A 24,325-nucleotide genomic window follows, 5' to 3' on the forward strand; every position below is an offset into this window, starting at 1 on the left:
AGGCTATGAGATAAAAAGCCTTGAATTTATTCCATTTACTGAAACTGTTCTAGATTGTTCTGTCACCAAAGTGTGTGCAAAATTTCAGTCCAATCGGTTGTGTGGAATTGATTTTAAATTCAGTTGCAAGATTCCACCCAGACATATTAGCAAGTGAAGATTTTTATTTTTTAAATATAAATTGAAACAGAAATTAAATATAAATCCAAAAGTATTGACCTTTTTTTATTCCAGTTGATCGAAAATGATTTACAAAATTAGAAGAATTGACGACCTTGTCTGTCGTTTTAGTTGGCGACTATGCTATCCACTAGAACATATTTTTGGTACTTCTCGCCGATATAAAGTATTACATTTTGTACGGATTTCTGCTTTATTAATTTTTATTTCATTGTTATCATTGTTTATCAAGCATTTCGCATTACTGCAGGGTGAATGAGCCTCTATGGCTATAGAATTCTATTGTCATCACATAAACACTGCATCGCATAGTTTATGCTTTAACAATACTTATGTACGAGCAGAGGTCACTTACCAATAGGAGGTCCATTCGACCGCCTGCCTTCTTATTATAATAACAATACATCACGTGGTTCCTGATATCATTAAAGGTATCGGATTGATATTAATAGTCGGGACTGTGTAATGTGACACTAAGTATCGTATTTCTAGCGGGATTGGAGTTTTTTTTTTAATCAAATTGATTACGTCACGTGTAGAACGTGTATACGATGCTTATAAAGCATTAGAATGGTCTTTGGGTAATAAAAAAAAATCATAAAATTTGTTATATGAATAAAATTTTGTGTTGAAAAAAAAAAAACTAAAACATTTTTGTACCATAATTTTAGAAGATAAAATTAAACGTTAAGTACATAAAATAGTATTTAATCATTTTTTGTATCATAAAAACAATTATATTTATAATTTACTAATTTTACTTTTAGTCTTCTCGTCAAACTAAATCAGTATTTTATTTTTCTACGAATTCATTCATAAAATAAAATATATTAAAAAATCTGTACATTTTGCTGATTTTAAGTCGTTGCAAAACTACGGAACTGTCGTCTTTACAATTAGGTAAGTCCAAAGTTATCGGTATTACTCTTACTTTAGGAGTCGAACGATAAAAACTGAAAACTTTACCGTTGAAATCTTTGATAGTGCAAAAACTACGTAAGCATTGGTTATGAGTCTGTGCGAACTACCCATTTCTCATCTACACGTAGGCACTCAACTGAGCAAACTATTATTTTAGTAATCGTTCTCGCATACTTGAGCGTGAAGCTGGGTTTTAGAGACTTTAGGGTGATTTTTGTTTCGGGGAAAAAATATGTATTTTTTGCTGATATACATATGAATATAAAATCGGATAGAATTTGAATTTGTTATAAACTCGATATAATTTGTCAAAATTCCATTCCAAATGAAAATACTTTCATTTATGTTAACATACATGTATACATTGACAAGCTTTCTAATTTATATGAATACAACCAATTGCTAAAGAAAGTTAACGAACTTCGCTTAAAAATTATATAATCATCGAAATGTTTTATAAACATTTTACTAATTGATATTAATTAAAAAGGTACCCGTATTATTAGGTTTTTTTAATCCATACTTCTCGTTACTATCCGTTATAAATTGAATTTAAGCGATTTTTAACTTAAGACTATTCTATACACATATATAAGAATGTAAATCGCAGGTAAATGAAGCGATTGAATGAATCAATTCGCTTTGATACGAGTTTGTGTTTGTTGAGTAATATTAGGGACTAACGAGTTTTCTGAAATGTATTGTAATTCAAGGGTAATGCAATATTTTGAAGTTTGATTATTAAAGTCTGTATAGACGGTCAAAGCTGAAAACGTGTCTGAAAATGAAAGCCAGCGGTTGGTCACTAAGTACACGCACACTTGCAGAGTAGCATGATGTTTCGCGAGTGTCAAGTGTAGCTGTCACGCACACCAAGATAATAAAGTTGACTCGTTTATTTTTGTTCTTTTGTAGTGCGACACACTATAAATGAATAATTAATCTAAGATTTTGAATGATTACGTTTAAGAATAAATTAAAAAAAATTTTTTTTCAATGTTAAGACTATAAATTCAGAGGGTTATTCCTCTGAACTAGTTCGACATATTATATTAGTAGGATATAGAAATATGTGGACGTTTCTATTATTCCTTATAAAAATAAAGGTACACTATACATTAGTTTTACACTGCAGAACAAGAATACGTCTTTGACAAATTTAATCGTGTTTTTATTAGAAAGATATTGGGAAGTTTATGATGTGAGTGAAATAAAAGACAGTTCAAGAAGTTTTTCATGAACTTTTGTGAGATTGGCCATATATTCTGACAAAGTTTTTTGTGATATTTTTCTTAGTAATAATAAAACAGTATCTATCAGTTACTTGGACAGTATAAGAAATCGAATTGGTATCAAATAAAATCGAAGATTTTATAAGAAGATATGTAACAGACATTAAATGTCTGACTGATGGATAAAGATTTCTCTTAAGCGCTAAAGCTTCTATTTATAAATTACCAGATATTTCTTATACTAACCAAATAATGATGGTTTTTAAAAAAGTAATATTTACTTACCTAACCAACCAAAGTATTGATAATAATTAGCGGAAGAATACTTCATATTTGTCGTAAGTATTTCTTTACCTTCGAAAACACAATTAATAAAGTACTTTTGATTATTCAATCTATCAACCGTTTAGTGTAAACACCTATTCGTATAGTGCAGCCACAGCTGCGCTGTTCTATAACTGCATTTTACTGTGGATAACAATTATCACTGTCCTGTAAGTTGATCTTTGTGCTTCGTGTGTGATCTAAGTACGTTAATAAAACAAGTCTTATTCGAAGCAAGTTGCAATGGTTTGCACGAATATGTCTACTTGGTATTTTTTTTAATATAATTGTTTTTTTTTTAGAATCTTTTATTTAACTTGCAATGTAAGTATGTAGGGTGAAATCTTGCAAATCAATTTAGAAGCAGATATCTTTAACAATGCATGGTTAAATATGTGACGTCATTCTAAATCCAATATGGCGAACTATTTTTTTTTCATGTACTCCTACAATATGGGTATCAAATATAAGGACTTACTGAGAATAAGTCAAAAAATAAAATGTCGTCACTGTAAACCAATATGGCAGAGTTCGATTTTATTGCTTGCCTATAATATGGGTATCAAATGAAAGGACTTAATCAAAATACGAATGTGATTTTAATTACTAAAAAGTAAAATATAAATAAAAAATAAAAAGACCTTTTTAAAAACAAGGTTTTATATAAATGCTCTAAAAAGAATAAAAATAAACTTTTACACTACAACTTTTACTGTTAACTTATGAGGTCACTTCACATTTGATACATTGTATATAATATAAAAGCCTTTAGATAAATTTCCTTTTTTCCCTTAACTATTGTGAAATTTTATGTAAGTTAATGTAATGTTAATCAAAGTTTGCCAAAGAAATACAGAATGATTATTTTAACCATACTGCCCATGGGGTTATTTTCAACAACATTTACAACATTAACAGCCTGTAAATTTCCCACTGCTGGCCTCCTCTTCCTTTGAGGAGAAGGTTTGGAGCATATTCCACCACGCTACTCCAATGCGGGTTGCTTCGCACATGTGGCAGAATTTTGTTAAAATTAGACACATGCAAGTTTCCTCACGATTCCTCCTTCCTCAGTGGTGCTTGCCTGGGCTTGAACCCGCAATTGTTTAAGATGCACGCGTTATAACCACTAGGCCATCTCGACTTCTGATAATCATTCACGATTCACTGAAACAAAAAAAAAATTATAAGTAACATATCAACATGAAATTTATATATATATAAAATGGTGTAATAAAAAATACTGCAAATATGGCAGTGAATTAATATAGCATAAAAAAAGATGAAGATGAATACCCATAGGTCGCATACATTACTACAATAAAAAAACCACATCTCCATTTTTATTTTCAATTATAAATTCAAATTAGATAGTATAAAAGAGACAGAATATAAATTTAGATCGTTAACTGTACAGACAAGCTAAAAACAAATAAATAACCGAATTAATTCTTTTAAAACCATTTAAACGCGGTAGTCCTAAAACCCGTAATAATTTAACTTCTATAAAGAAATACCATGATGATCGTTAATCTTTGAAAGCGGGAATACTATACAGTTTTTCTTCAACTTGACTTATGAAGTAATCGATTATACTTAGCCGTAATAAAATTTAATTACCATTAATCGAACGCTATGTAAACTGTCGGCTAATGTGTTATTTATTGGATAAAACCAGAGAGAATGGACGCGTAGGTTCATGTTTTCTATCATTATTAAAATATTGACTGTGTACTCGTTTTTCATGACAACGGGAGGGTAGGAACCCGCCTTTAATGGTTCGATTCCAACTATAAATCACTGTTCAGCATCGGGATAAAAGTTGCCTTCCTTTTAAAATGTAATTTGATTTATAGCGAGAACGGATTTCGACGTTTACTAAGTGTGTAAAGTTTTAAAAAAAAAACAGTTGATGTTTGAATGAGTGATTTCTGCAGGCCTATAGACTAACCTTTTAATATATTAATTGAAGGATAAGATAAACATTTTTGAAAATGTAATAATCGCATTTTTTTTTATTTCTTAAGGCTGAGCACTATGTATATGGGTTGCAGTACTAGAAGCTACTAACTATAGAGCTTCTACTAAAGTTATGATCTGACGATGGACTCAGGAGATGGTGGAGCTGCTTAAAGTTTTCAATTGCTGATTTAGTTTGTTTTGATAAGTTTCTCATGATCACTGATTTTCACTTACACAAAACTCACTTAGAGTTATTTTCGTAGTATTTTAAATTATATTTTATTTTAAGCGATCATTCTAATTAATAACGTTTTGAAAAGTTATTTGGACTTACTTAGTTCATCAGTTTGCCTTTATTAAAATTCTATTTAAAAGTGCTTTTTCAATAGAACCTACTTATTCAAGTATATTTTGAGCATCGAAAGCGAAGTAATAAATCTTTTGTCGAGTACTTTATTAAGGTAAGTTGGACTTCTCTAGAAAGCTATAAATAAAGGCGATTTGAGTAGGCGATTTGAGTAAATATTTGAATATAATGATATTGATTTTCAGTTCGTTGTATGAGCAAAATGCGGTAACTACCAAATGAAAGTTAAAAAAAAAAAAATATTTTATAGTTAGGATAAAAGGTATTGAACTGAATTATCATTGCCTATTTATATGATAAAGATAATTAATAAACATCGCACATAACTTTCTGATACATTAAACCGTATTCAGTGGTGGGTTTCAAGTTCATTTATCAAAAGTGGACTAGTCCTTGCCCTCGATAATGGTTAACAATATTGCCATCCCTTAGTGCGATTGTGCTAAAAACTTGGGAGTTTACCTTGATAATACTCTTAAATGAACTGGTCATGTGAATTAAATCAGCAGGAAGGTGTTCGTTGCGCTGAGGTCTTTGCGACATCTTCGACATTTTCTTCCAATTCCTACCAACATTATGCTCGCACAGAGGAATAGAGACTCCTTCCTATTTTGGATTATGCTGATACAAGTTTTGTTGACTTAACCGAAGACCAAATAAATAAGCTTGAGAGACTTCAAAATACTCTTATTCGGTTTATATTTGGTTTACGCAAATATGATCACGTTTCACAATTTCATACTCGTCTTAATTGGCTACCCATTAAACTTCGCCGGAATATGCATATTCTGTCTATTCTGTACTGTGTATTGTTTCATCCTGTCACTCCCCCTTACTTAAAGGATAATATTTTATTTTTTAGGGAAACCTGGAGAAGTCCTTCGTTCTATGAAGAGATTGATTTTAAGGGTGCCCGAAGATAAGTCATCTTTTTATAAAAAATCATTTACAATTCAGGCTATTAAGCTCTGGAACAACCTTCCTATAAATATTCGGGAGTATTCGTAATAGATCACTTTTTGTCTCAAATGTTACACCAATAATTTCTTTTACTTGTTTTTTTTTTTTTGTATTTTCTCTATTTTTTTTTTTCTATTTCGCGTTATATTTGAGGACATATTGTATATTTTCGTACTTATTCTATATAGTGTGTATTTAGATTATATACTTGTATTTTATATGTATTGATAATATAATTTATTTATTGATATGTAATTTGTGTATTCTATATATTTACATTTACTTAATAGTTTAATAATTGATTCATGTTATTTTATTCATTATTACAGCAATACCCACCTCATATTCTATGAGCTATCCTAACCTACACCGTTGGTTGCCTGGAAGAGATGACGCTATGTAGCGATAAGGTCGCCAAAAATGTACAGGTCTTTTATTAATCTACTTGTATCTATGTTGTATTTATTTATTTTCTCTGTGTGGTGTACAATAAAGTATAAGGTAGATATTCACGTAATCTATCCACTGGCACATACCTGTTCCGTATGTTTCAGTGTCACAGAATACGTGAAAATTGACCATAAGTGCGGGTTAAATCAGGACGAATACCGTATTTATCAATATTGATATAATGAATATTTCATGCGCATAGTTGATTTGAAATTATTTATGTCTCGTGTTGTATAAATGCGTGAGGACTTGGATATGCAATAGATCAGTTGCACGCTGCTATCCTTTTTTGATATGTTGCCTTACTTTGGTACTTAGACAAAAAATCATTAACATTTTAAAATGACTGGCTGATATACAGTACAGTAAATCTAACGGGACACAGCAGCAGCTTAAATTTTATACAGAAATTCTTTATAGAACGTAGGTAACGCAGAACGCACTAAGGAGGGATTTTACGAAGCTCATCTCCTAAGGCTAAATGGAGATGAAAGTTAATATCGAAATTCGTCATTTCTAATGTTTGAATTATGAAAATCTGATTTCAGGATTTTTCTTAATGAGGGAAAGACCTTTAATAAGGATATTTTGATTGAAAGTGGACAAATTTTGAATAAAGGAAGTAAGTTAGAATTCATTTTTGAAATTAGAAATAATGCTAACGATATTTGAGCATCTATTTATTGATAAAAGATAGATGTTACAGCATTTTTGAAAATTCGTCAATGCGAGCGAAATTGAGAATGGAAGTAAGCATAGAAGTCCGTCATTTTTTATTTTGAATTCGAAATATGAAAAATTGATCTGTGAACAACGCAACCATATATCTCTAATACTTTGTTGGTTTCTGTATAATATTTCCGATGGTATTCAATGAGTTTTTCGATTAACGGTTAACGTGCGTTGGAGAAAGATTTTTATTTGGAATATCGCGAACGCGAATTGTTTTTATATAGATATATAAAAATATATGAATTTGAATGGAGATTAAGTATGCCTGTAATATACTTTTTACATTGAAATTGTCTATTCATTATTGATTTTCGAATACAACGTAATTTCCGTACGTCATTTTAACTTTGATTTATGTAATTAAAATTACAAGAAAACTATATTAAAGGAATTTAAAAATATATACACTAATGTGTAACGTATTTTTAACATGTATTTATTAGCTTCGCCTGTACCTATCTATGTATGTCACGGATTCATTGAACGTAACTTTCAACTACTTGAAACTGTACACACCGATGACAATACTATAATACGGTACCACAGAGCAGATCTCATACTGAAGCTCGAAGGTGAGAGACGTATCCCTGGAATGACTACTAGTCTTCTTCAATGGGTTTACCATTGAACGAACGTTATCTTAGTCCAGTCGAAAAATTTGAGGCTCCGTATTCAGAAAAGTGTTCCTCACGCAGTTGTGGCAATCACTAGACACACACCTGTGCCTATTACACGTACGACGTCGACGACGCTATCGGCAGATTCAGTGAGCCCGTGGATGTTGTAAAATTCGGGTCCTATTCATTTTCCCAGATGTTAAGGACCTGATGATGAAACTAGAAGGTATCTGACGGAACCCTCTAATACATAATAGTAAGTCCATCAAATTTGGACTCATTAGATTTGTCTTAACAAATCCTTTTTATTTTACGTGATGACTATGGTCTGATGATGTTATAACTTGATAACTAGAAGTTAGCTGGTTGGACCCTTCAAAGCCCACTAGTAAATGCATTGAGTTTGACTTATTATATCTATTTGTATAAATTATCTGCATTTTATATATGTACCTAGATTTTAGTGAAGAAATGTAATATATAAGGCGGACTTAATGTCTTAGGACAGTCTCCACCAGTCGAACAAAAAAATAAAACAAAAATCAGAATATACGAGACTGATATAGTTGTTTCTACAAACAACAGGCAGGGAGGGCGACCAACTTATCAAACCTCTAAGCATATAATTCCCGGGAAAGCCTTTGCTACCTGTTATTCTAAGTTGAGCATTATCCGTGCGCGGTTTCCCAGTGGATCACATAGTGATTGATTTAGGATCCTAAACTTTCGCAACTGGGCAAGCTTATGTCGCTTTAAGTAGAGTAAAATCTTTTAGAGCTATGCAGATCGAAGTACTAGATTGTAGATAATAGAAAAGATTTCGTGTAATATTGAAACTCTTTTAGATATGTACAGGATGCGCGCTCAGTAACTAGAGGCTCGATTATTAATTTTTGCTCTTTAGTGCTATCAGTATAGAAAAACGTTTAGTGCTATCATGTGTAATAAAAGCATGTCGGCGCAAATAATAAAAAGTCGCTGATTTGACTTTTTTAGAGGCAAAGTGCGTAGTTGGCCGGCAGATGGCGTGGCAGTTCGCACTAACGGAACGTCGGGGCCAGCGCAGAGTCGGGAGAGACAGTTCTCGGTCAACAAGCGTTGGGTGCACTCGCATTCCTCCGACGGAACGTTTGCCTCTGTTACTCTAAACACATATTACATCTAATTAAAGACCCGTGATTAAATTATTGTGAAGATTATTATGATGATTGGGATTATTGTGACTTATTATTTGTGCTAATTGTGAACCGAATTAAATTGTAGACGATTATTGTGTTTGTGTTACTACCTACCCTCATTACTATAGATAATATTACCATGTCTGATGCGAAGGATAATTACAGTCGTGACGATTCTTACGACAAGCATGTTCATAGTTTTTTTAAACTATTATTGCATTTAAGGTTTTAAATTAACATGGTTATTTTTATTACTACAAGTATTTAAAACGGGTTATTTACCATGTTTTTTATTTCAGTCTCGTGAACAAGACATTCGTAGATAATGTCGAAATATCGAGCTCCACAAAATGAAAATAAATTGTATTATTATATTCATGAGAATAAAAAGGTTTAATTGACTTTTTATTTGACAAAAGTTTTTACGACAGAGTTTTAAAATTGTAATAAACATCACTATACATGAAAACTTCTTTGACGCTTATAACTTTTTAAATGCATACAAAACTAATTAAATATTTTCTTTACTAATTTTCGACATTATGGACCTGTGCTGCGGCTAACCGACGGGTTTCGTTTGTTTGTTTTACAACTCTCATAAATCTCGTAAGATTAGGTCGTGAGTAGACACTTATAAGCTAATTTGTTTAATGTTTATATCGAATGCAATAAAAGTTGATTCAGAATGTATAGAAATTTATTATCTCTGTATATCGTTATAACAAGTGAGCGTGTAAGCGTGTGAATTACATTTTTACATTAACATCTTGTAAATTTGCCACAGCTGAGCTAAGACCTCCTCTACCTTTGAGGAGAAGGTTTGGAGCATATTCCACCACGCTGCTCCAATGCGGGTTGGTAGAATACACATGTGACTGAATTTCGTTGAAATTAGACACATGCCGGTTTCCTCAGGATGTTTTCCTTCACCACCGAGCACGAGATGAATTTTAAGCACAAATTAAGCACATGAAAATTCAGTGGTACTTCACTGGGCTGGAACCCGAAATCATCGGTTAAGATGCACGCGTTCCACTGCGACCACTGGGCCATCTTGGTTCGGCGTATGATTCTTAAGTATTAATTAAGTATTTGCATATATTCAATTTATTTTCTTAATATTTTAAAAGAAGATTATGGTTTCATTATGATACTTTCACCAAAAGCAAACAGGTGTACCATATTAATATTTATTTATACTTATTTGTTACTTATCATAAGCAGTCAAAACAATACATGTACACAAATACGCCTTCGCACTAAGATAATTAGATTTATTTTAAAATAATAAAGTAATCTCACCTCTGCCTCCTCTCCTTTAGAGGAGCTTTAGAGCTAATTCCACCACGCTGCTCCAATCCGGATTTGATACGAATGTGGCCGAGCACATGCAGGTCTACGATGTATTTCTTCACTGCCGAGCACGAGACTAATTAGAAAAACCAATTAAGCACACAGAAATATAGAAGTGTTTGATCCAATGAAAGTAAAGTAGAAATTAAGAAAATTTAAGACACACATCTGAAATAAAAAACCCTTTTTAGTTAAGTTATCATAGCTACATGATTGTTACCAAGACCGAAACTACCATTACTTAACTGTTGTCTGTTCGAGATAACCTTAAAAACGGGTCAAAATACTGTTTAGATTATTGAAGGTATTCCAAACGGCCGCATAGTTTTATATCATCAAAATTGCTTCAATTTATATAATATACATTATTTCATGAATGCATTGTTAATAACATAATTTAAAGAGCATGCATATGATACATACCGTTCATAAAAATTTAAGAGCCTTAATACAAGCGAAAATCTAAACTTAATTGGGGTTTTCAATGGGGATGGGGCGGGGAGGGGGGTTGGGTGTAATATATATTTTTTATTATACTAAGAATTATAAAAATTCATAGCTTTATATTATTTTTTTTGGAAAATTAAAATTAACTCTTGTCAACTCGTGGAGCACATAGAGTAGTAAATACAATTTAACAGCATGAACGACTTTTAAACGAACGCATTTTTCAACTTTATTCTTTGTCTGTGTTAATTTATTTCCGACACGACTGTTTCAAATTACAAAGTTCAAAAAGCAAGTTGTCGTTACGATTTTTTGTATCACTATCTCTTCTACGTTGACGGTTACTTAATTTCAAATGGTTAGGCAGACAGAAATATGGGTGCATCTAATGATAATTGGTTATCACCGCCCACAGATTTATATAACTAATAAAAAGCAAAAAAAAGCTATAATATAAAGTTAGTTAATTGTATTATTAATTGAAATGAAAACTTGAATTAAACAAACGTAATAATTCTTTTTTAATATTTCTTTGATATTCTTTATACGTACTTTATTGAATATAAAATGTTACTTGATCTGAACTAGTTGCAGGTAAGCAGGTTTTTATGAATGTGGCGTCTTCGTTGAAAATAACTGTGACGTACAAACGGCATCGAAGCCTTAGAGAAATATATTCCCGTTTTTGACATAGAAACATAAAATATTCTACGATCGTATAATTTAATGCAATTTTATAACCAATATTTTTATTTATAAACGTTGATTTCATTGACATTTTAGTGAAATTAGTTGTTATGTTTTTAAATTAACATACTCTGACATTGTTACCTCTAAATAAAGTACGTTGGATTTAAAAAATAAACATATTTGTATTAGGTCCGAGTTTATTACAAAATGTTTCTTTAATATAAACAAAAATATTGATAAATTTAATTGTAATTTGATAATATAATTGAATCACATAGAATGTTAAGTTGAATTTACAAAGATATATTAAAACGAAACATAAAATAAAACGAAGCATTCGTAAATAAAAACGTCTACTACATTATCGACGTAACTATTAACTCTGAGGAAGTCTGACATTAAAACCTCTGTAGTCTTTTTATATGAGTTTAATAAACTAGTGAGTTGTAACAAACCTTTTACATGAGAAAGAAGGTTGTAATTATATTCTACTCGTATTATTTGGGGTATAGGAACTTCTAAGGAAAAAATACATTTTTGTTCGATGTATATACCATAAACATACCGTTTTCCTCTATAGAACTGGTTTTTGTTTCTATAACGAGTACATCAGCTTTCTTATCAAGCGCTATGTCGACAGTAAATATGAAAACATATTAAACCGATTTAATAATAACGGAAAATGAATTATTTATTTATTTTTATTACAAAGGTTTTATAACTGAAAACGTATAAAAACTACATGTCTCATTCATTCAAGATCTATATTTGTCTGATTATTTCATTATAAGTATCTTGGTAACGTGTCACGATTAATTGATTAAAGGCGAATGCTCTCTTATCCCATTGAAATGCATTTTTTCTAAGTGAAAAACGACTAAATGAATAAAACGAAAAATTTAATTTGCTATTTATTCTATGCCGAAATCATGGCAATCAGTAGAGTTATTCTGTTAGAATTAACTTGAAACTCACCACAGAACACGATTATGAAATTTCATGTAGAATATATAAATATAAATATAAATATTGGACAACATCACATACATTACTCTGATCCCAATGTAAGTAGCTAAAGCACTTGTGTTATGGAAATCAGAAGTAACGACGGTACCACAAACACCCAGACCCAAGACAACATAGAAAACTAATGAAGTTTTTGCTACATCGACTTGGCCGGGAATCGAACCCGGGACCTCGGAGTGGCGTACCCATGAAAACCGGTGTACACACTACTCGACCACGGAGGTCGTCATATATAGTCTGCTTGATATGAGAATAGGATGAAACTCTGTCAGGATATATCGTAAATGATAGCACTCGAGGAGCGTTAGTATAGAATTTTTAAATAATTATCCAACCGGCAAAGCCAAAAGTTTAATGAAATTTTAATAGAATAAGTCTATGTAGATATTTATGTAGGTCTATATCTAGTGTTGTTATGTTCAACTGCTCAGAAACTGTTTCATATTATGGAATTTTCAATTTTTTTTACTTATTATTCTAATTTAATAAAAATCTCATTACTGAAATAATCGAATCACATTTCGATCGCATACGAATTGTAAAACAGTTTTAAACATCATAACACTCAGATGATATTAGGTTCTTACGAAAATATATTACAGATTAACAAGGAAACATATTTTTATAATAAGTGATAAATAGATTAATAATATAACCACGAATTTATAAGCAACTTATTCATAATAATTTAATGAGCAAACAATATAGCGAGACGCATTGCTAAAATATTTGAACAGGCTCTGTCGAGCATTTCGTAGTAATAGCACTATAATAGTTACTGCAGTATGCTGCAATATGCTGTGTTAAGTATAATAAATTGACTGCATTTCTTGTGTAAATACTAGCATACTCAAATGATAAAAACTCATAACAGTTCTCTCATAGTTTTTTTTTATTCCCTGGTTACTAAATTCCCTTCATTCTATGTTAAAAGTAAGACCAAATAAACTGGTACTTTTATAAAGTCTGACAATTCCTCGCTTTGTAATCTTGATATCAAAGACACCTTCCGTCTTTCTTGCAAGAGAAATGCGAATTACGGTTAAAAGGCCCACAATGGTGGAATATTCAAAACAATTCCGCTACCTCCACCCGGATTAAGGAAAGGGATTTGTATTTTTCCTCATAAGAATAATGAAAGCAGCTAGAGAGAGATAAAACCAGATAGATAGCGTAACAGTCTTATAATTTACTTAAAGCGCCGTTTTAATTGTTAGTTTATACTTGTATAAAACCGGATTGGGTAAGACTTATTTTTAAAGCGTCTGATTGTTTTTAGTGTGTTCTTTTATGTATGAATATCAACATGGGAAATTGTTTTGTTTCGTCCGATTAACCCATAGTGTATTTGTGGTACGAGCGCTTGACGTCACGTTACGTCCTCGATTTTTCTATCAAGCGAGGGGCATCGGGTCACATCGGATCCCGCCGGTTCGCAAATGTCCTGCGCATGCGTTAAAATTGCGCCAATTTTGCGGCTAGCGGCCTCTACCGGCATTTCCAGTCTCCTTTTGGAACGAAAGAGGGATGTTGCGTCGCGCGAGGTCGTACTTGACGAGAGATGTCAAAAATTTGAAAATGGATTAGTTCGAAAATAACGAGGCGTCTGAATTTAATTAAATAAAATATCGCGTTCACGATTTTATTTAGAGGTTGTGTATCGCGTATTAATTTTAAGTGTGGTACTTAGTATAGTTTAAATGGTTTAGGAAATACTATAAAATAGTTATGAGTATATAAGCGTACATGGTGATATTTAGTTGCAGTGGTCGGCGCGTTAACGTTATTGTGGTGTCTGCATAACCTTGACACATTTTCCCGCGCTAGAGCTCCAACCTTGTTTTCAATTGCACTCTCTTTGAATCTTGACATTTGCAAACACGGAAGTTGTTAAATAAGTGACGTTTAAAATATATATTATAGTGTGTGATGTTTAACAACTGTGAAATTGTTAATTTGTTGGACATTTGATTGTAATGAAATAATTGACTTGGAAATTGCACGATGATGACTATAAGATGATAAAGCGGTGTCTTGTAAATTATTAGGAATATTTACGAAAATAATTCCGGTTGAATGATGTTGTGACCATTCCAGTGACAACATCGAGGCAAGCATAATGATCGCTTTAAAAGGTAAGATATATCTAGTCTAAATATTGTTCTAATGATTGTATCTGTGAGCCATTTGTGAAACTGTTTTTATTTGGCATTTATTTTCTTATCATAAATATTAATTTTATTTATGTCTATACATTTTATAAATCGTCCAGCGTAATAGATACGTTTTAGCGTATGTATTTTAGGTGATTGAATTAAGACTTTTTCTAGAACTAAAATTATAAAAAATAAATGGGTAACTAAAAATCGCTTATTCAAATTGGTGAAAGCGACTGCGTTTTCATTTGGTTAATTTGTGCCTGTAATATATTTCAGAAAAGGATTTTGCTCAACAATCGGATTTTTTTTATGACCATGTATGAAGAATACTTAAGGTTGAAATTTTATTTACGTCGATAAAATTTCAAGTAAATTTTGATTGAATATTTATTATATAGTAAAAATAAAAATTGAAATAAAAACGTAAAACAGTTTCAGTTTCAAGCTTGTTTTTTTTACGTTACGCTTCTCGTAATTCTTCCATTTTATCATCGAAATTGTTTTTAATAATTATAATAATAATTTATGCCCTAAAGGAACTGGCCCAAGAAAAGAGCAGAATTTTATCGTAGGACTTATTATATATTTTAACTTCAATATAAACATTTTGATGAGCCGAGATGGCCCAGTGGTTAGAACGCGTGCATCTTAACCGATGATTTCGGGTTCAAACCCAGGCAGGCACCACTGAATTTACATGTGCTTAATTTGTTTATAATTCATCTCGTGCTCGGCGGTGAAGGAAAACATCGTGAGGAAACATGCATGTGTCTAATTTCAACGAAATTCTGCTACATGTGTATTCCACCAACCCGCATTGGAGCAGCGTGGTGGAATATGCTCCATACCTTCTCCTCAACGGGAGAGGAGGCCTTAGCCCAGCAGTGGGAAATTTACAGGCTGATTATGTAAACGTTTTGAACTATCCTTATTCTAATACGAAGCCGGGATGAGCAGCTATGACAATAGCATTATTTTTTCAATAATGGATGCAAAGAAAACATACTTAAAATTAGTTTCGCATTTGATTGATTTGATTGACTAAGTTGTTCTAGTTGCGTTTCTATCTACGGATGGAAACAATCAAATGCTTTGAAGAGGGAAATAGGCACTAACGAGCACTTGATTGCAAACAGCTGTAAGACAAGATCCCGGGATGCTCGTTTATATGGAATGTATTATCATCTATGACCTGAGTTCGCAATTTTGTTCTCGTTGTCGTTGGTCGTGGTTTTTATTATGCGTGATATCATCTCTATGATTTCGTGATAAGGGACGGAAATGTGTAACGGGAAGTCGAGGAAGCGCGCTCTATTTGATTTGACCAATGAGCGCGCGCGGTGCTAGAGTTGGCCTTCATATAGTAGCAACCCATTTTCAGACAGTATAATGTCAATGTTGCTTGTCACCAAAATAAGATGTTAAACATAAATTTCGACTACTGTAGGGCTCGTTTCCCGATCTTTTTTCATATCGAATAGGCTCATCTCACCCAATGTTCAAATATTTAAATTCACTAGCGTTTTAGGAGTTGCTCGTCTAGTGCTAGGTATAAAAGTTTAGCCTTTATCCAGCCTTGGGGTTTCGTGAAGCTGGCTAATTTTGTTCGGTCAAGCTGACCAAATTTCATCAGATTGGGTTCAGTGGTTTGGCCGTGAAAGCGTAACAGATAGACAGAGTTACTTTTGCATTTATAATATTCCTAAAATAGAGAGCTATATAGCTTCTAGAGCGCTAGTAAATAGCACAGAACACATTGTAGTGCACAATTGTATACGCAAACAGTTGTGTACTTCATATTCCTTCACTTTCATAATCCAATAGGATATCAAGTCCGATATTACCGAAAAGAGTTCAGGCATAGAATCAATGACTTTACGCCCTTTCCAAGAGACAGGAGTGTTAACACTGTCAGCTTCCATACTCCGGGCTACTATTGAAAGTTTCTCTACAGTAAATAGCAATAACTTTGTATCGGCTTGTCCAGCTTGAGTTTGAACCTAATACTTCAGAATCTGGGGCCTAATTGACTAGCTACTATGTTATTGAAACATGCAAGAAAGAATATTATGTAACACACGCGCTCACATAGCACTGGTAACATATAAACCACCCTAAATCTATAACAATCTGTTCAATAAAATAAGAATATTTAAATTTAGTATACAATTGTCGAAGTCAGTTTTTTTTTTTTTGTATAAAAACTCAATCATGAAATCTTAATAAGTGACTAAAACGCCATTTGAACGGATCCGTTTAAACGGAATTCATCCAAAATTATATTTGAACTAGAATTTCAAAGGAGTTAAGTTGAATCGATCCGAATAAATGTGTTTATTCCCGGAGGTCGAGTAAATGAAGCGAGAGCATAGCTTAGTCTTTATGTGCCATTCCAATTTATACTCGCAGTGGTAAAAAGACAATCTAGAGACAATCTGTTTCTTCCCCTTCGTTAAAAGAAACTGCTGTTTTGTCTTACTAACGTTTGTATTTAGTTGTTATATTTAATTTTATATGTATTTTTAGCTGTTTAGATCTTAAATACTGTTAGGTTGCAGAACAGTTTGTTGTAGATACAGCTCTCTTATTTTACTTATACAAAACAGTGACAACAATATTGTCACATATCAAGTATATGTTTGGATTAATTTCCGATGGTGAATTTCTTAATTGGAAATTTCCGGAAATCTACAATAGTGCAATTTTTAAGACATTTTCTGCCTTGCACAACCAATCTTCGCTGGTTTTCCGATATGTCTTGGAAACCAACAAGAAACGAGCCTACTTATTCCTCAAAGGCCGGCAGCCGACCTGCAAGGCCGATGTTGCGGATGTAATTTCCGTAACATAGGCTTAGAATTAGCCCAGGAGTTGGGAACTACGTTAATTGTAATGGTGTGTGACAGAAATTTTGTAGAGGAATTGCTGCAGATTTTTATGAATCAAAAGGGGTTAAATGCTGGATAAAAATACATGATTAGGAAGAAGTTCGCCTTTTGTGCTGTTTGAAATATTTTAGTTTATATGTAAAATAATTCTACAGCGTTAGAAAATTTATCATCTAAGAGGATAGATGGGTCGAGGATGAGTTACATATATAGTATGTCAGCCGAGGTGTGGGCAATACAATCTGTGTTTCTATTGTATTTGGTTTTCGTGTTCCGGTTCAAAGAGTAAGGTAACGCATTTTGTCTTCCACCTACCAATTTTATAAATAAAAGTAAACAGCTTGATGTATCTAACGCTGTCAGGTATTTATGTATACAAATGTAGGGAGTCTACTCTAAGTAGTTATTGTTGAAACTTTGCAGGTATATAAATGGGTAATAATATATAATAATATAAAACCATAGAGATCTTTTCAACAGCCAGTCAATCCTTCGAATTTGCGCTCATTTAGTATATTTCGAATCTCACACTGATCAAAATTTGTTTTTTTAGTTATATAAATACATTAATTATAAATTATCATATTTTAACTTTGAAATTGTTTTGAGTATTCTTTATTAAATAATCAAGAATAATAATATGGATTTTACAAACTGTTTAAGACTAAAGTAACATTTATGTTATTCCTCTTACGTAATTCTTACGTCATGTTACGTGAGTCTGTATTGTTCTCTAATCTAACATCAACGTGAACGAATAAAGCTCTAGTCTACACGTCTAAGTTAGATATATATATATTGTAATATAAAGATAACAAGAAATATTTGTTACATGAAATCCTTTTACGTTTTAATAATAATAGTAAAACTGGAGCAATCTACGTAAGTAGTTGTCTGATAGAGCAATTATAATTCGTAAATTTATTTTTAAAGATCGAAAGAAAGACCCAAATACTAATTTGGGTCTTTAAAAATGCTATTTTATTTACATGTACCACCACGTAGGACGTGCAAAATTAAAAAAAATATTATAGCTATCCAACCACTTCATTTTCGTTGTATCTAAGAACAAAAAATTTAGCTCAAATATGAAAACATAATCGACTGTCCCTTTTATTAAGAAACTGAAAGTTGCCTTAACATTATGCTTAAACTAGAACTCGCAGTCACGAACTTCGCCCGTGAATTGTAAAAAAAGAGTTAGTTTGCGCGACACGAAAACGTGATTTTTTATTTGTCTTCGTATACAAAGCAGAAAGGACACTTTAGAATTATAAAATTATACTTAATAGAAATATAGAAATTTCAATCTATTATTTGTATATATAGCTTTCACTTGATAGTAGGCTTTGTGTAAGCCGTCTGGGTAAGTACCACCCACTCATCAGATATTCAACGTTAAACAGCAATACAGCATTGTAAGGAATGGTTAATATTTTTTACAGTGCCTATGTCAATGCTCCAAAAAATAGCATATCTACGATAGAGCTACTCGAATCAAAACTTACCGTAAAAAAAAACGATCGTGAAATATCAGAAAAATATATGCGATTTTTATTTCAATAATTGTTATAATATATCAATATCAAAATTAAAATAATCTTTATTCAAGTAGGCTTTGAATCGTTATGTTAAAGTATTGAATTAAATGTAAAACTACCGGTTTGGAAAGTAGATCCTACCGAGAAGAACCGGTAATAAACTTACTCTTTTCCGACATTTTAATTACAGAGTGTGTCAGTAAAGTACGATTATTTTTTATATATTCTACCTTTAAGATAAATAAACACTGAGTCCACGCTTTATCCAAGATTCATCTTTAATTAAAATATAATCTTGTATTGTACTCAATACAAGATTATATTACTATATGGCTTATTTATCAATGTTTTTTTTGATAAAAGCTTTAATTTTTTTAATAAGCCAAGTTAAAAATAACCATGGTATCTTATTATAGAAATGAATACCGTGAATATAAAAGACAGCCACTTCAAAATAGCGTGTCACTGTAAGTTTATTCTTGCAGAATAGTAATGTTGATATTTATTTATGTCATTAAAAGTTTGAAATAAATATCCGATCCCTATTTCAAACTTTGACACTATAAACATTACCTTGTAATAATTCTTTGGCCATTTTGTGATAGTCACTTATGTGCCTTTCATTGCATTGCAGCTAGCTAAGGTCAGAAACCTGTAAAATGTCTGGGAGTTTTGACCGTTGATAAGGTTCACCTTTTTTAACCTCTGCGGTAATGTTAGTTGATATTTCGTAAATGCTTAAGTGACAGCCATTCTATTACTTAAAATGCGAATATTTTTCTCTCAAGCTTTTATCTTGAATAAATAATGTATAGTTGAAATACAAGTAAAAAAAGGTATCATAACAGGGGTTCTATTAGTGGGTTGTTGTTGCTGGGAGGTTGTTTTTTTAAAGCAAAGGTTTCTCCTTCTCTTAAAAACATTATAACGTAATTCTACTACTGTCTACGAGTTTATCACTCATAAACTAAATTTTGTCAGATGTTTCCTTGTGATTCTTACCGCCATGCGGAATAGGAATTAAACTAAGAAGAAACGAATTTAAACGAAATTTCGGAACCATAATTAGTTTAAGTATTTAATAATTATTAATTATAATTTTACTATTATTTTAATCGCTTCAAGAGCCAAGGGAAGTGCCGCATATTTTGATTCCATACCAGAGCAATCGAATTCAAATGTCAAGAGATCTCTTGGGGCTCCGGTAATTCTGGGGGTCTCTCACGGATCAATTTTGGGTTCATTACTCTTCCTCATTTATGTAAATAACATACTAAAATAAAACACCTACTAACCTATTTATTAAACAAAATGTATACTAGGTCATGTTCGTAAAAATATAAAAGACATACTATTAGTACTAGAAACAAACATAAACTAGTTACGAATGTCACCCGACGATAAAAGGTATATAATTAATTAGTTGGGCAATGTACACGCTTTTACAATTGTTAAAAAAAACTTCTTTCTGAACCGGTGATGGATTTTTTTTTAGACTGTCAATAAGTAAGTGAATAAAGATTTCTTACTTACATTATATAAAAAAAAGATTTAATTTTATTTTACGTGTTTATTGGATTCCCATAATCGATCGATCAATTTCGACATATCACGTCCCCTGAGCATCCCGTGTCGGCTAAATTTTTAATTTGTAATTTTGTTGTCTGTGAATTTAAATTTAATATATTATAATAATATACTCTACGGTTTGAGGATTATACAGAAAGTACTTGAATTAAATTACAGTCCCTAGGCACACATTTACTCTTTCAGACATGTTGATTGTTTTAGGTGTAATATACTTTAAACTTTCATGAATGACATGAACCATGGTGTGAATAATGTAGTGGAACATTTCATATTCATGAAGAGAGTCCGCGGTGAAGGAGTTTAATGCTATAAGTGAAATGTGATGAGAGATCATTTTGTTTAGGTTAAGCTTCGTATATCTAGCCCATTATGGTAAACTGAAACTGTATATAATAGTTCATAGCTTAGTGGTTTTATTATATCTCTAAAACTTGTGTAAAAATGAAAGAAGCTTCGGTAGAAAAGACTAGCAGATTTATCATAGATTGCTGGTAATTTTAAAGTTTGTAATTGATTCTTAACTTTTTATAGTTTGGATTTTTTAATTCTTTATATACATAATTAAAAATTGTTAATTAAAATGGTATACTGTTTCTAGAATTTATATTTTTCACTTAGATTTATATGTCTTGATAGGCTATCAAAGCTGAGAATACGTTGAAAAAAATGGTGGCCAACAGTTAGGCATTAAGTACACTCACACTAGTAAAGTAGTACGACGTTTAGCGAGTGTCGAGCACAGCTGTCACGCACACAAATATAATAAATTTGACCTGTTTGTTTTAGTTAGTTTGTAGTGCGTTATGTTTTATATCAGAAGAAAAAAAACAAGGAATTAATGTTTTTTTAATATGTTGAAATACGTTATCCTTAGAAACTCAGCTCCCGCTGAACAATATGAAAGTTGCAGGTTTTGCAGGATCAAACAACTTAATACAGGGTTTTATCATACGTATAATACTTAGTCAAATATAATATATTAGTACCTTGGAAAAAGTCAAAGTTTCTATTCTTTAATAAATAATATGTTTTTATTCAAAATAATGTTAACATTTTGCGAATGTCGAATTTGTTTATAAGTTTAACTCATATTTCGAATTTCACCAGTTATTTTCACCAGTTTTTCACCAGTTATTTTATGAATTATATGTTAAAAATGTATTTAAGAAATTTTCATAATTTATCGGAGCTTTTTAAGACATCCCTAACAGAATGAATTTCATCTTAGACATAAATATAAATCAAAATAACGATACAGGGGACAATATTAATGGTAGATGCTAACTTCGCTATATTTTTTCGGTAGAGTCATCATTTTTTCGATATTATAATAGAATTCCCTTTGCTTCGTGGGCTTAAATAACTTTATTAAAACACCCAAAGTCGACTTACAACTTACAAGAATTAGAAAATTCTTACAGAGTAGCAATGCTATATTTAGATAATATTAAGCACTGTGATGATGAAGAAAATATTAGTTAACAGAAATTAATAACTATACACTCAGTTAAAACACATTTTTTATCAGTTATTGACCAGCTGAAAACCAGTGTGGTATATCGAATCAACCATACTGAGGCTCCTTTTACATACATGAAATTTAAATTATTGGTTACTTTCCTGAATAAGAGAATATAACATTTAATACTTTGAGTTGAAAAAGGTTATATACATTAAAAGTAAAGTAACAGCCTGTTAACGTCCCACTGCTGGGCAAAGCCTCTTTCTTTTGAGCAGAAGATTTTGGAGATTTCTTCATCATACTGCTACAATGAGGGTTAGTGAATGCCACGAGCACGTGGCAGGTTCACATCCATCACGTGAACCTCTACTTCAATGCCGTGTACGAGATGATTTATAAATTGAACTCCCACCGGCTAAGATTCACGTCTCGTAAGAGGGCCATCACGGCTTAAAAAATATATAGCGAAAATAAAAGTCATTCAAAATAAAATATGAAAAAATGTATTCGAAGTAAGTTTAAACGGAAAGAAATAATAATATCTCTTTCTTTAAATTGCAGTTCGAGTTTTTTGTTTCTTTAATTAGCCCTTAGGGTTTCTCATTAACCGAATAACGAATACATTTTAATAAAGAAATTTAAGGTAAATTTATTTCTGAGTTTTCCTGAAGTTTGGATTATAATAATAAAATCCTTTTATCTTTTCCCTTCATTATTTGTATCATTCTTCGTAATATATAATCACTAATGAGAAGTACTTTATACGTCTCCCGAAAACGAATGTGTTTGTCTCTACTTAATGGAGTTAAAGCGATATTTTCTTATTTGTTTTTCTTGTAGAGTTGATCTTTTTGTTATTTAAGTTAAGAATCAGTCAGTTGTAATTCAGCATTATTATTAAAGATCTTGTATTTTGATTTAATATTATATCACCACTGATATCATAAAAAAAGAAGGTTCTGCGTTAGAGTCTTTTTTTTTGTGTTCAGCAACTGCTCGGATAGTTTTTCAGAAACTGATTAAGATGATTTATATAATAATATAAGTTCTAAGAATTAAACCCGAGGTGATAATCGAAAAAAAACTCTCGAATAGGTATATGATTTTACTTGATTTCTTTTAATTTTATATAAGTGATAAATCTGTGTATATTTTCTAAATTAATTAGCCGTGATTTTGGCTGCCAGGTTGTATGTGTACAGAGAGACAGAGTTACTTTCGCATTTATAACATTAGTATAGACATACAAATTGAAAAAAACTACGTTAGAAATGATATGTTCTATTAGAAATCAAGCTTTCGATATAATGTTGTGTTTATAATTGGTAATATTCAGATGCGACAGTTATTTTGTCAGGTGAAAAAGATATCACGTTTTGTGGAAATACATACATTACTCTCAGCTTAAAACGTCGAAAATTTAACCCCGAATCCATGTTTATTGGTCGATTTTATCATTTCCCTGAATTATTGTCTCAGTTTTTCGAAACATAAGGCAGTAAAGGCATACGGAATGCAATAAAAATGTTTTATGACAGGAATTATCTGCACATGTTGTTTGTTAGGAGCTCTTGCGACAATTTGAATATCCTGCTTACTTTACAAATGAATAATGTTTCAAAGACGGTTAATGTTTTAAGTAACTTTTAAAAACATACTTTGTACAAAATATTTATGTTGATGTCCCCCTGACTGATTTTACGGCCTTTTTTAACAAGTGATAGCTAGCAGGTTGATCATAGATACTGTTGCATTTTATTGGTGATTACTTGGTGGTAGGTTTTGTGTAAGCCCGTCTAAGTTCCCATACTACAGATATTCTACCGTCAAACGTAAATAATTGATATATATATATATATATATAGTTTTCCAATTTGGGCAATTGCCATCCGCTTTATACATAGGCGGACGAGGTATTAAAAAAAATCTGTTCTATCTATAATATCATATCTATCACGTTTCTAGTTCTATATATATCACGCCATTGTTAACACTTTTGGGGTGCTTTTCAGAATATTCTTACAGTAAAGGTCAATGTTGTCTAATTGGCCCCTTTTATATATTATTATTTTATTATAATAATTAATTACACGAATGCCATATAAATATATAACAATCAATTTAGATTAATTTGATTTAAAAAAATATATTAATGTAAAAGTTTCTACTCTTTTAAGGAATAGAATTTCATTTTTAATCTGCTGCTTTGATTCACTGCTGTGATCGAGTAAATAGGAGACTTAGTA

At 31.5% G+C, this 24,325-nt stretch overlaps 1 protein-coding gene across 1 annotated transcript in view; it reads left to right on the forward strand.

Moving 5' to 3' along the window:
- The first annotated feature begins 13,937 nt into the window (after positions 1-13,937).
- LOC113399781 (uncharacterized) overlaps positions 13,938-24,325 on the forward strand; it is a 126,592-nt gene continuing 116,204 nt past the window's right edge. The window contains exon 1 of the mRNA XM_026639015.2: positions 13,938-14,574. Coding sequence (XP_026494800.2) covers positions 14,559-14,574 — 16 coding nt within the window. The 5' untranslated portion in view covers positions 13,938-14,558. The remainder of the gene's footprint in view (positions 14,575-24,325) is intronic.

Source organism: Vanessa tameamea, chromosome 8 (assembly GCF_037043105.1).
Source record: "Vanessa tameamea isolate UH-Manoa-2023 chromosome 8, ilVanTame1 primary haplotype, whole genome shotgun sequence".
Lineage (NCBI taxonomy): Eukaryota > Metazoa > Arthropoda > Insecta > Lepidoptera > Nymphalidae > Vanessa > Vanessa tameamea.